This window comes from Mytilus trossulus, chromosome 10 (genome assembly GCF_036588685.1).
Source record: "Mytilus trossulus isolate FHL-02 chromosome 10, PNRI_Mtr1.1.1.hap1, whole genome shotgun sequence".
Lineage (NCBI taxonomy): Eukaryota > Metazoa > Mollusca > Bivalvia > Mytilida > Mytilidae > Mytilus > Mytilus trossulus.
The window spans coordinates 41,874,768-41,888,708 of NC_086382.1; the positions used below are offsets into that span (position 1 = coordinate 41,874,768).

Genomic DNA, 13,941 nt, shown 5'->3' on the forward strand with positions numbered 1-13,941 from the left:
TGACATGATTGATTTCAACAGATTTAAGTGCATATTAATTAAATGTACAATTTATTATACAAGTTATAAGCATGCATACAATTCACCTCCTTCAAATATATTTACTGTGATGTAAATAATTTTAATGTTTAGATTTCATTTCCTTTTTGAGCACCACTGCCACTTTGTAGCACTTTCTGATCAATGTGTATTACTTTTTTTTTTTTAAATATTGTCATGTGAATTTTTGTAAGGTACGTAATTGTATACATACATCATATCAACACGTAAACTTGAAATGCAGCATTTTTCTAGGTTTAGCAAAATATTAATCATTTTTAAACTAAAACACATGAAACATGATCAACATGATCAAAATTTAATTTTCTTTAAATGTCCAATACATTTTTTATGCAAAAAAAGGTTTACAAATGTAATAACTTTTTGCAATCCAAAGGACTAGACAAAAAAAAATATTATAAAATGTATATCATTATATTCATATAAGATATAAACATGTACATCAGGTACATGATGTAGATGATCATATGTGTACACTGTACAAATAATGTAACTCTTTAACATGTACATGATTTATAATGTCAATACAAAATATATATATATATACATTTTGTACTGGTTTCTTAGTGGCTCATGTCAGAATAAAAAAGGGTACTTAATAATAATTTGTTTTAGGTATTTTACATAGACTTTTATCATGCTTATAATACAGGGGAGAAGTTATGTCCTTAGCATGCGAGAGGATAGACATGTAAATGTTTTGGTTTTTTTAGAGTTTTTTTGGGGGTTAAGAAAATTAAATAATAAAATGTATACTCACTGGGATTTGTAATATTGACAAAGTTTGAAGCATTTTTTGTGTATTTAATTTTTTATGTGGGTATATATATACCTTTTTATAAATTATAAAACTATGTACAAATTCTCTGGTAAAATAAAGAAGTACAATTCATTACCAATATACAAGTTTGAAATGTTTACCAATAATATTTTTACATGAAAGGGAGTGGTGTACATGTACATGCTAATTTAAAGTTTTAAATCCAATTAAAAAAATTGCATTGTCCAATGTGTAAGGAAATATAAGCACTTTTATTATATTATAAAATGAAAAACTTACCGCTCCATCTTCATTATATGGATCGTAATTCCCTGTCCATGTCCCGAAACCTCGAGAAAGTGGACTTAACATTTTTTTATAAGTTTTTTTCAGAACAGTTTTACAATCTTTTCTCTTTTTTACTTTTATCTATCCCATATTTAAAATAATTAGAGTGATATCGATATTATTTCAAGTAAAAATCGATGCAGTGACAGTTTCCCTATCGTTTATCCGTTAATTAACACTTAATTGATATAAATTGATTTCGTATCAGTGACAATCTACTGTCCCCTTGTTGATGTTAGGGAAAACAAATATAGAACATTTCATTCTCGAAGGGGGGAAAGCATTTTTTTACTTTATTTTACCCATTTTTTTTTATCTTTATATCTTTTAATATTAATTGTGTTAGTATAAAATGAGGTAAACACTATGTTTGTTCCATTCAAATCATGATCAGAACAAATATAAGTAATGTTTTGAAGGTGATAAAAAAAATCAACACACTGTTTACTTTCTAAATGGATTCGCCGTACTTTCACTTTTGGTCATGCGCTTTAACGAGCACCTTGCACTTCCTTTACTTCCGGTCCGGCGAAAAACATTGAAATGGTATTTACTTGTTATATTTTATACCATGTATGCCTACTCCTGTAGAATGCATACATATCTAACGTTTGACAACATATACAGAATAGACAAACAATCACAATTAACATGTTCATTGTCCAAATATGTTAGATTTACGAGTCTGATGTTCAAGTTTTTGTTAAAATTTGACACGTGTCAAACTCACTATAGCATGTATACTATATCTAATATTAATTTATGATAGCTACATCCTACATGTATAGAAAGTAAATGCAAGTGTCTGTAGAAAAAAAACTGTTCAAAACAAAGTTAAATAGCAATAAAGCATATAACTAATAATAACAAGTTGGGAAAGACCAGACGAACAACTAGAAAAATATTTGAGAGCAGTGTCAGTGAGGAATTCCAAGACCAAACTCACCAAGATTCTCAATAGAGGCCAACCAATTAAAACAGAAGATTCTAGATTATAATTTTAACCATAACCTGTGCATAAGATTTGAGCACAATTTGGAACTTTTGTTTATTAAAATGTTACAATGTATAAATGTATATACAAATACTTTTGTCATATTGGATTGATCTGTTGATTGATAGTTGGTTTGCTTAGGACCAGTGGCCAATATCTCATGCATATTCAAGAAGTCAAGTTGAAAGTTGTCAAATTAAAGAATATAATTGGGTCAAAGTACCTTTTTCGATGGATGTAGATGGTAACAACCTATTTTTTGTGTTGTAAACTTAAACACTTATTGGTAGTAAAGGGCAAATATTTATTTGAAGAAACTTTTCTCAAAAAACTATACATCTATCTACATAGTCAAAACATGTCCCAGAATTTTATCTACTTATAATATTATAAAAAATAAGTGGATCCCTCTTTTAGAAAAGTAGTTACTGAAATTACTAGCCAGTCAACACTGATGTTGTGAGTACAAGAAACCTGATTTTATTGTCAATATTGATTTTCACATTAAACTGAATTAGAATTGAAATGAAATTTGATAAGTAGGCATGCATGTGTTGTGTTCAGCTATAGGGGACCTAGATCTTTAATATAAGAACTCAAGAGAAAATTTGAAGCTATTTGTTAATTTCATTATTTCTTTTTCAGGAGTTGACATTAGATTCCATGAGTCGTTATGTTAGTCCAATTAATCCTGCAGTATTTCCACACCTGACAGTAGTTCTTCTAGGCATTGGAATTTTCTTCATGGCATGGTTTTTTGTGTATCCTTACATATTTTAGTGTTGCATTAAGATTACAGAAAAACATCAATCTGTACTACTTTACAGGGCATTTTAAGACATAATTTGAACTGTCAAACCCCAAACAAAAACAAGTAAAATTTTATTTGTTTCATGAGTTATCTCCCTGTAGGAATCACACTAGAATTTTATGTCATGAAATTCAACCGATGTGTAACATGCATACATCTGTTTATCGATGATTTTGTCATGTAGAGAAAACTTAAAACAGTTAATTTTCCCCTTAATTGTAAAGATTGTAAGCTCGATTTTACTTCTTTAAGTTGCTGCGTCTTGACAGCGTATCAGGATGTACAACCAGAAGATAACCTGTTAAAGAAAAAAAACGTCTGGAGTCAAAAGTCTGTAATACGAAAATAGTCTTTTAGTACACAGAAAAATAAATGAATTCACAGTTATCCAGTGTCTAAAATGAGCAGATTAAGAATGTTTTAAAAAAATAAGGGTAGATAATTTCACATGGGTCATGACTATTGATGTAATCTAAAAATTCCTATTCAAATCTTTCAAACATAAAGCAATTCACTTCAAATGTGTAATTCAGAAGAGGGGAAAAAATCATAACAACTTTTTAAAGTTGGCTGAAATTTTAAAGGAATTGATTTGATATTTTTATAGATAAACTTTATGCACTGAAATGAAATAGAGTATTGTCCAGCAAGTGAAAAAGAAATCATCTTAAACATCATACATTATTTATTTCCTTGACCACACTACAGATATGAAGTGACCAGTAACAAATTCACCCGTGATCTGTCCAAAGAACTACTTGTATCATTAGTAGCTTCAGTGTTCATGGGATTTGGAGTAGTATTCCTGCTATTATGGGTTGGAATTTTCATATAGAATTTATAGGTTAGTTCATGTAAAGTTGAAATTTTATAGATATTTTTAACATTCAAAGGAAGTAGCAAGGCCATCAGGTAGAAAAGAATTCTCAAACTTTTTTCTAAAAGAATTATTTTAAATATTCCAAAACTGGAAAAAGATTCATTACACAATGCACTAACAATTTTTTTATTTTCAAGATAAAGCTATGGGTGGTATACTTCATTAATACTTTTAAATTAAACAGTTTGAAACACAAATAAACTAACAAAATCAGAGAGAAGGGATTCTTTTCTGGAATTACAGTACAAAAAAATCACACATATGTTACTGTAAACTCAGAAATTAATGCGAGGTATATATTATTGCGAAAAATGTGACTGAGTTTGAAAAGCAATAATTTAAACATGTATTTTGAAATATTTTATATGAATTTAACAGGTTTTTTCTCAAAATCGTAAAAATTAAAATCGCATTTTAGTCTAAAATGTCAAAATCCCAATAATAAATGCACGCAATAATTTCTGAATTTACAGTATATTTAACGAAAGATTAGTAGTAAATATAATTGAGACAGCAAACAAGGTTAAGAAAACAGCTGGGATTAACAAGTTTTATGCAGAATGCAAAGCTTTAAATTAACATAGACTACTGAAGATAGGCCATCAACAGCAATTTTTATAACAAACAAAAAATTTTGTTTAGAGATAACTAAAGACAATCATTGCGATCATTCATTATTGCAGACAGGTCCATGTTACCATGTACATGTGGCATTATTGTATTGGTTTATTTATTTTAAGATTGTATTTTGTATTTTTTAGGTTTCAAAAGCATAAAATTCAAAGAAGTATGGATGGGTAGAGTGCAAGTGGACTAGATATTTGTTTTGTTATTGTCTAAATAAATATATTAAAATAACATGAAGATTTTTATAAGTCATATATTGAGAAGGGAGGGTATATACTTTTTACCTAGCAATGAAAAGCCATTTGTTGAAGAACATCAAAACCATTGCCAAAAGAACACAAAAAAATGAATACTATTACAGGAAATTAAACAGACTTTAATTCACCAGATGATAGTTTATGATGCTTCACTTTGGTCTCTTATTGTCATACTGAAAAGTAAAATCACTTAAGTACTAAACTCCTGAGAAAAAAATTCAAAACAGAAAGTCCCTACATCAAATTGTAAAATTAAAAGCTTAAACAATTCAAACAAATGGACAACAACTGTCATATTTCTGACCTGATACATGCATTATCTTATGTATGGTTTTATAGCTAGCTAAACCTATCACTTGTTTTAAAGTCACATCAAATTCCATTATAATGACAACAACATGTGAATATAACAGACATATGATATTTGGTAAAAACGTCATGAATAGGGGTTCAGCAGTCAACATTATGTTAAAAAAATCTTAGTCTATGTAAAAAAAAAGATGCACAAAAAGGCATATAGACAAAGCACATTAGCAAAAATGAAAGACCAGAATAAAAAAAATTACAATAGCACAATGACATAATGACGGGATGCATAAGTACAGAGCCTAGTTATAAGTTTCAAAGAAACACAACAAGGCAAATACACATGTAGGCACAGCACATGAGCAAAAGAAAAACTGTACTAGAAACATTTCAGTGATTGAAAATAATATACAAACACATTATTAAATGACTTTTAACAAACCTGAAGATAACAAAATTTATCATACAGCACAAAACAGCATGCTTAAGTAACACTAAATTTAAAAAAAAAAAAAGGTGCTTTGAAAGGTTAGCAAGTCTTTTGTCTACCCGCAGCATTTATCTTTTTACTCATTATAAGTGAAATTCAGCTGATATATCATGTTTGGCGGTCATAAATGAGGGAGACAAATGAACTAGTTTGTTGCTATGAAAATTTAACCCTATCACAGGTCATCTGGGAAAAAAATATACAGGTCAATCAAATTATGATTACGCTTGTAATCTTTCACAATCTAAATAAGAACCATTGTTCCAATTGATTCCTTGTATGCAGCAATCCTGTCCCAAGGAAATAAAAAAAAAAAAAAAACCACTGAAATAAAAAAGTATCAAGTGGATGATTTATACTGTACCTGACATGCAGGTATTGCTGCAGTGTCACTACATATAGTCCTATAATATAAGACTCTGGAGGTTCATATCATTTACATTCAACGTTTTTTATCGGATATTTTTTTTTTACTATCAATGTTGAACCCCAGAGGGTTTACAAACTTACTGTCAAATCAAATTTGTAAATAAAAAGTTATGAATGGTATCAATCAAAGTCTTTTTATTAATTTAAGAAATAACATCTTTGAGACCAATGTACAATTTCACAGTTTGTTTTTCTGGAAAAGCATGTACTTTCAGTGTCTTTTCATTGTGGCCTGTGGTGATATTATGTTGGAGCTGTATTTTTCAGAAAAAATCCATGCTAGAAACAAGACCTGATATATATATAAAATCTGAAGAAAATGAACCACACATTCTAATATCATGAGTATAAATAAGAAGTGCCAATGAGACAATTATTGTCAACTTAAAAGTCTACAGATTTTCTCTTCTGTTGTATAACATGGTCTAGAACCTGAATACTGACATGTTAAGGGTGACCCCATTTATATATTTTTGGAAAATGAAACAACCTATCCGCTTCAAGGAGGCCATCATGTTAGGCCTGGGTGGATTCTTTCAGTCTTTAACTGTGCAGCTCAGCTATCGTTCTAGTGTCGCGACCCCGTCTTAATGTAGTTCTAGGACATATTATATTCCTTTTTATACGTACAAAAAAAAAAATTGCAGTCGTATATAAGACTCATTATTGACGCTCCGATCAAAATAGTTAGAAAACGGCTAACCAGACAAGTATAAAGTCGAAGAGCATTGGGGAACCAAACAGTACAAAATTCCAAAAAGTTGGCGCACAATGGCTAAGGTTATCTATGCCTGTTGTCTATTTCATGTAACTTCACAGCAACCTTTTTTAGTTACTATTCCTTCTATGAAATGTATATTTTCAAGGTCTTTTTCATCAGTGTTTATGAGCGGTTTTCATTTGCCTAACTCTTGTCTTAGACGCATGTATCTTCAATTCTATGTTGCTGGTATATTCTTGAAGTATGCTTGTTTTCAGCTGTATACGTTGAAATTTTACATGGTCGTCTGCGAAATGAAGGTCTTTTAATTTTGAGATTAATTTTTATCTTATTCTATTTCATTTTCTTTTGTTGTTTGCTTCAGCACAACTGGCCAATGAGTGACATAAATACCAATGAGTTACATATATAAAAAGTCGGACATTACACAAACTTACTTTACTCCTATTTACTTTGACCTATTCAGATTTAGACCTGTGTCTATGACTACACATTCAAATGCATCAATAAAGAGTTTTAAACCTGTGATGTTTTTTATGGGAATTGAAATTCTTTCATGACGAGTACTAGTAGGTTTCCCTGCGAATGGAATCAAATACTTGAAAATTCTACAAAAATTAGGTTAATTGGAGCATTCCATTCAGATCATATTTCAATCAATGTTTCGTATAGTGGGGAGTTGCTCAGTAGTACCTTTCCCCCTTCTGAAACAAGCTTGTTTTGTCTAAGCTCTTCAATTCCTTCCGGGATTCTTTGTATGATGATTTAAGAGGAAACTTTACTGTGCACAGATAGCATATGTAGTTATACCTCTAGATCTGTTGTGATCGCAAACTGTTATATCTACTTTTTAAATGACCGTTACAACAAGACCTTCAAACTACTGCTTTAGTATAACTTATGTGCTCCATATCTGATTGAAAAGCAAATGCAAAGAGGTAGAATAGTTGTCATTTTGTCTGCTTTAAGGATTTCACCTGTTGTGGCACCTTCTGATCCCGCCTTTTTTTCTTTTCAAGGCTTTTGTAATTTCTTCTATCCTGATTGGACCAAAACAATATCGCTTTCCTAGAAAGATTCTGGTGCAGGCCAGTTTAAGAACTCTTGGAAGTGTTCTCTTGGCTAGAATTTGGATTTCCAAATTTGTCCTTGATGACTTTAGGTGGTTTTTGTTGTTTTGTAAGCTGTTTTATCACCCAATGTCTTGCTGTCTTTTCTGCTTCTTCCATTGATTTAGATATGCATTACCTTCTGTCATTTATCTTACTTTTTAACCTCCCTTTCTTCATCGGTATTTTTTTCATTTTATCCATTCTTTAAAGGGGCACTTGCTGTCAAAATCATGTTCACCGATTTTAATCAAATTCTCATATTTGATTTATAACAATATTAAACATTTATCCAAACTATTAAGAGTCTAAAAAAAACCTTACATGGCACGGGCATGAAAATACAAAGCTTCGTTTGATGTGTATTTTGGTCTTGACGCCATCTAATTAATTATTGAGTTGACCTAAACAAGCATCCGATGACCATATAAAAGTTGTAAATATAGATATAGATAAATAAAGTAAACTAGTACTGTTGGATCATTCTAGGTCTATTTTATTTCATATTATAGAAGAAAAACATGTTTATCATTGCTTTTACCTGTATAACAATGATTTTTGTGGATCGAATCAGTCAATTAAATGAATTACCTTTGTTTCACTTTCAATGTTCGCATTCTTTTCATTTAATATTTTACCGTGACATACAATTCACGTGTTATCAATCGCAAGCGAACGAGTTAAATTGAGGTTCACATACATACGGATTCAATGAGACTTGCAAGTGAATAATTCACAACCAATGGTTTTTAGCTTATTTTGACCAAATTGAACCATACTGGCTGCGAATTGTCATTTCACTTTTAGCATTTCAAATGAATTAGCAAAACAAACAATATATTATATTTTTTATATATCTCGTAGCTATATTGCCCCTTTAATTGAATTTGTTCTGATCTACTTCTGCTGTACTGTTATTTTTTTCTTTCATATGTCTAATCTACAAGGTTTCATGATTTGTTGGAGAATCGTGCCTTTTACGACACTTTATGGTTGCAATGACAATATGGATGATATAGGTAGTCTATCTAGTTCTTCGTGTACTCGGTGAATGTGATGAATATTAACTACAAACACGTTGTGCAGGATCTTGATATTGTCGGCTTCAAGTCTAAACATCCTGATTGCACTTGTGCTAGTTCCCAATTCACATATAATCCGGCTGTCCACGTTAACTTATTACCTGTGACCTCAACATTGTTAATAACACTTCTCTACGAAAGGTCCGAAATATCATGAGCCTACATCCATCAATTGGAAATACAACTTTAAAATTTTGAGGCATTCAGTCGAGGATTATACTAGGCAATGGGCTAAGCACGAGAAGGAAGATGTAGACACCGAATTGATTAAGGCATTGAGGTCGTTGATACAAATCAGAATTAAGAAACTGAAAGGGTCTATCAATGCCAATGCTACGTCAATCTTTAAAGACCCAAAATGTTGCAAAAGACTTATCCTACCTCCATGACAAATATGTTGTTGTCCCTGCAAATAAAGCCCCAAACAACATCGTTTTTGTGTGTACAACTCATTATATTAACTGCTTGATAAACGAGTTATGTATAGACAATTCACTTGGAAACTCAACATATACCCTCACGACACTTACCATAGAGGAAATCCTGGATAATCATAGGTCAGTTCTGTGTTCCTTTGGAATTTCAACCAAAGATGAAGAACTGGATCTTCCATCACTGTATTGGATACATAAACTACATAAGTGTCGTTACAAACAACGGTATATTGCTGGGTCTTTCAAGTGCTCCACAACACCTCTTTCTAAATTATTAACATCTATTTTATGATAAAACTCTATGTAATTTTACAGCCAAGATAAACAGTATCAAGTCACTTCTTAATACTTGGGCTTATAGAGAACTAACATATATTGGGAGGGTGGTTGTGAATAAAACTTCAGCACTTCCCATTTTGGTTCAAGTTCTGACTGTCCTCCCTAACCCTCCAGATGGGATTTTGAAGGAGATTCTAAATATATTTTTCAATGTTTTATGGAAAGGAAAACCAGATAAAGTGAAAAGAACAGTGTTTATGTCCGAACACTGTAATGGCGGTCTTAAGATGCCTAATATTTACTATTTTTGTTATAGCGTAAAAAAGTCTTGGCTGTATAAATTACTAGACCCCCAAAATTACTCTCCTTGGAAAGTTTTGCTGCTTAGTTATATACAAAAATTGGGGGCGGGGAACAAAATTTTACATTTAAGTAAGGAAGGATTGCTTTATTTACTTTTTGTTTCAGTGTCCACCATTTGACTGGTATGTTGACTATATGTCTTAAACACAGATTCCACCCTTTCTCACTATACCACTGAATTTTCAACTAATGTGCAAAATGGATTGAGTTACTTTAGGGATTTTTTATTAAGAAATAGAAATAGCGAGTACTCGTAGAACGAAACTTTATTTCTCTTGTCATTTGATACTCTTTTTTATTGTGATTGTTTCTGTCTGTTAAGTCAAGATCTTCTCAAACTATTTCTGTGGTCTATTCTAATGTTGTAGTGTAACAATGTTAAAGATAGGGCTGGGCGCTTACACACATGTTTGACCAGCGGCATTTTGTTATAAGTGCATGTTTACCGACAGTAATCCAATCCCCAGTGGTTGTTGATGGTTAAGAAGAATACTTCAATCCTAAACCATTAATATACTAAATATGTCCAGCTGCTATTAGAAGTGGACGTTGAAACAAACTGTTATGTGAACTATAGTAAAACTAAATTTTTGGAAATTTTGATACTTCTAGTATATCTTTACAGATTTAAATCACACGACAGAATGATTTTCTTTTTGTCTTTAAAAGCCCTTTCAAAAACGTTCCATTTGAGTTCTGCTTCATATGACTACAAAACAACAAGTCGACTTAAAGATTTTTTTTAGACACCGATTGTTTGTCGAAATATCAATCCACCAACTAAATAAATATTTAATCGATCAAAAATATATGACTCGTTTAAAATATCTTGTTTTGTGATTGATTGAGGCGTAAAAGTGGAATTACAGAAAATCTACTGAAGGGCAATCTAGTTTTGGCATTATTGTTTTGAAATGCGCGTTCACAATACGAAACAATTTGATTCATTCCGATAAAGTATCTGTCAAACTTGCTAAATCTTAACCCATGTTTTGGTATAGTTATAAACTCGATGGCCATCAAAATCATTTTCAAGTTGACTGGTTCGGAAATTTGTTATTTCGGGTCCTTCGCTAACAACTCTTTAAAGTTGTTCATTGATGATGCACAGATCCAGGGTTAAGCATGGGCCAGCAGGAGTATATTTGTATGGGGCGATGAATAAGAGCAACCGAAAAGTTTGGATTTTTCATGCATGAGGGCAAATGTCACTTATACCGTCTTGCGATTGAAAATCGTGGATGGAATGGATTTGGTGTAGGTAAACGAAATAACAAATGTAGCTTTACCTCTATGTTATCAGGTATGGTTTCTGTACTAATATTTGGTGGAAAATAGCAACAAATACGTAAGGAATCTGAACTCGTATTAACTACTTGTAATACACTTTCTAAAAAATGGAATTTCTCTACATAAGGTGATCATAAATATTTTTACAAAAAACGTAAGTTCAGGGATAATATGCATAAAAAAGTAAAATACCTTAAATACCGAAATCGGAGAGTCAAATGTAAAAATCAGCTTAAACACATCAAACGAATTTAAAATAACTGTCGTAGTTTTGTCTTGGTGCAGGCATTGCCTTATGTAGAAAATGATGGACAAAACCTGTTTTATTGATAGTTTGACCTTTCGCTTGTTTGGCAGTCGCATAACACAATTCATTATATAAATAAAGGCAACAGTAGTATACCGCTTTTCAAAAAACATAAATCCATGGACAAAAAACAAAATACAAAAAATATCATAAACAATATGTAAACAAAACAAACAAACATAGAAGGTAAAAATGTCAAAAATAAGGGTGTAGCAGTGACAATTGTGTTATTAAAGAAGGACGAAAGATACCAGAGGAACAGTCAAACTTATAGATCGAAAATAAACATCATAGGTCATATTCGTGAAAAGGGAAGGGTATTGTAGTTACATAAGGAACATATCCGATTTCATCTGTGAAACGGTTATTCCGTAACGGTTTACCAACTCGTGATGGCGTCCGTAAAATTTACGGAGGGATGATTTCAACTTCACCAATTTGAACTATTGGTTTTATAGCTTCCTTGTGAGCAGCAATCCTCTATCAAGAAAAGTCCGGGAATATCGTATAAATTGGAAGATATATATTTCGTATGCAGGCGAGGCTGGCAGGTTTCTCCATAGAAATAAAAAGTTCACAATCGGGAAGCTTAAACCATCTCTTTTTTCGTAAAGTTTTGTTTTCAATCAACCCTCATTATCAATTTCTAGATGTAAGCCAAGATATGATGCAGACTTAACTGTATCTGTAGTATCCTTTATCTCTGGTTGGATGGGATAGATTCGTTATACAAAGTCACAAAATTTTGTATTATTCAGTGAGAGAACATCATCTTTATATAATCTTAATCATTTTGAAACTAACAAATATGCCAACAAAGAAATACAAAAATACATACAGATAAAGCACATAAATGAAAGCATATAATACAACAAAAGACCACATTTGCGGGGTACTTAGTGACGCTAAAAGGATACTAACAAGAAATGGACTAAACATGAAAGGTTAAGGATTTACAAAGACAAATAAAAGAACGCTACAATCCGTTATAATTAAAAATCAAAATCAAAAACAACTACAGTATCTAGAACAATCTATACGTCAAGACTATCATGTTTTACTTTGTTAAGGTGATACGGAATATTTATCAGACAATAAGGTATTGGTATCTTCCGATGATTTTTTTTTATAGAAAAATGACAAACAACCTAAGTTAAGATGTCCAATCGTAGAACTAATTTATTGTAGGACATCTAGAAAAATCCGTCAGTTCGGAATAAATCTTACCTTAAATAGATGCATGCATATGTGCCCTGATTCATAGACAATTTTGACTAAATTACATTCTTCCCTGACATCTGTTTAATAACAGTGTTGCAATCGGCGAAGATAAAAGAAAAATACAAATACAAATGCTACTCTGAAATTTCGGGCATTTCCGTGTGATTCATTTCATTGGTGGCAATCTGAAGATTGTTTCAAAAATCACATATTGTTTTAAATCTGCATGCACGTCTTCTTTCCACTGCGAACTTCCGATGTTTGATGTATTTTATCATTTGATTTTGCCATTTAATTAGGGAATTTCCGTTTTGTATTTTCCTCGGAGTTCAGTATTTATGTGATTTAACTTTTCCGATATAGATTATCCACAAGCATAATTCTAGAGTTAAATCTACCATTCTTTCGTAAGCAAAAGATAGCCTCTTGAAATGTGGCGATTCAACCACCAGTGTTATTCGGATGACGGTTTTTTGAAATTAAGAAAAAGATATTGCAAAATCTTTAATCACAATCTATACAATGTTGCAGGTACTAGTATATTGAATTTAAACTTTTGATCTACTACACACATGAAATTGATAGACGTAATATCATCAAAATGCTATTTTTATAAACAACAAAGTTGCTGCATTAGATGAACTGAAAATATATTTTAATGTTTAGTCGGTATTCCGATGGACACTAATTGTGCACCTTACCTGTCCAACTTGTTTTTATACTAGTATGAAACTGATTTATACAAAAACTTCTCAAAGACTAGAAATAAAAGAAATTCAAAAGTTCTTTAACATCTTTTAGACCAATAACATCGAATGCTTGCATCTCATATTTGCCAGTGAACTTGATATTTAGGTTGCTTTCGAAACTAGAAGGGTTGGTATCTTTCGATCTTTTTTACGACATTAAAATAGATTTATACATGACAAACGTAATGATTTAAACGTATTTTACTGTCAAATTCCCATTCTTAGCTGTAAAATACCCTCTGCACAATTGTGTGACCTTTATAAATATCAATTAGATATGATACGCTCGTAAACGTCATAAGCAAACTTGTCTGCTCCTTACACACAAAAAGACCCTAATTGAGTTACAAGGAAGAACGATGGAAACCTTCATTCCGTAGTAACCACCAATAATTGGTTGTACCACCCGATATTTTTTCTATAT

The 13,941-nt window shown here is 31.4% G+C and overlaps 1 protein-coding gene across 2 annotated transcripts in view; it reads right to left on the minus strand.

Moving 5' to 3' along the window:
- The window catches only part of LOC134687374 (golgin subfamily A member 6-like protein 22), a 51,354-nt gene extending 49,930 nt beyond the window's left edge, over positions 1-1,424 (minus strand). For both annotated transcript variants that reach the window (XM_063547626.1, XM_063547625.1), the window contains exon 1: positions 1,121-1,424. In XM_063547626.1, coding sequence (XP_063403696.1) covers positions 1,121-1,192 — 72 coding nt within the window. In that variant the 5' untranslated portion in view covers positions 1,193-1,424. The remainder of the gene's footprint in view (positions 1-1,120) is intronic.
- Positions 1,425-13,941: the final 12,517 nt, after the last annotated feature.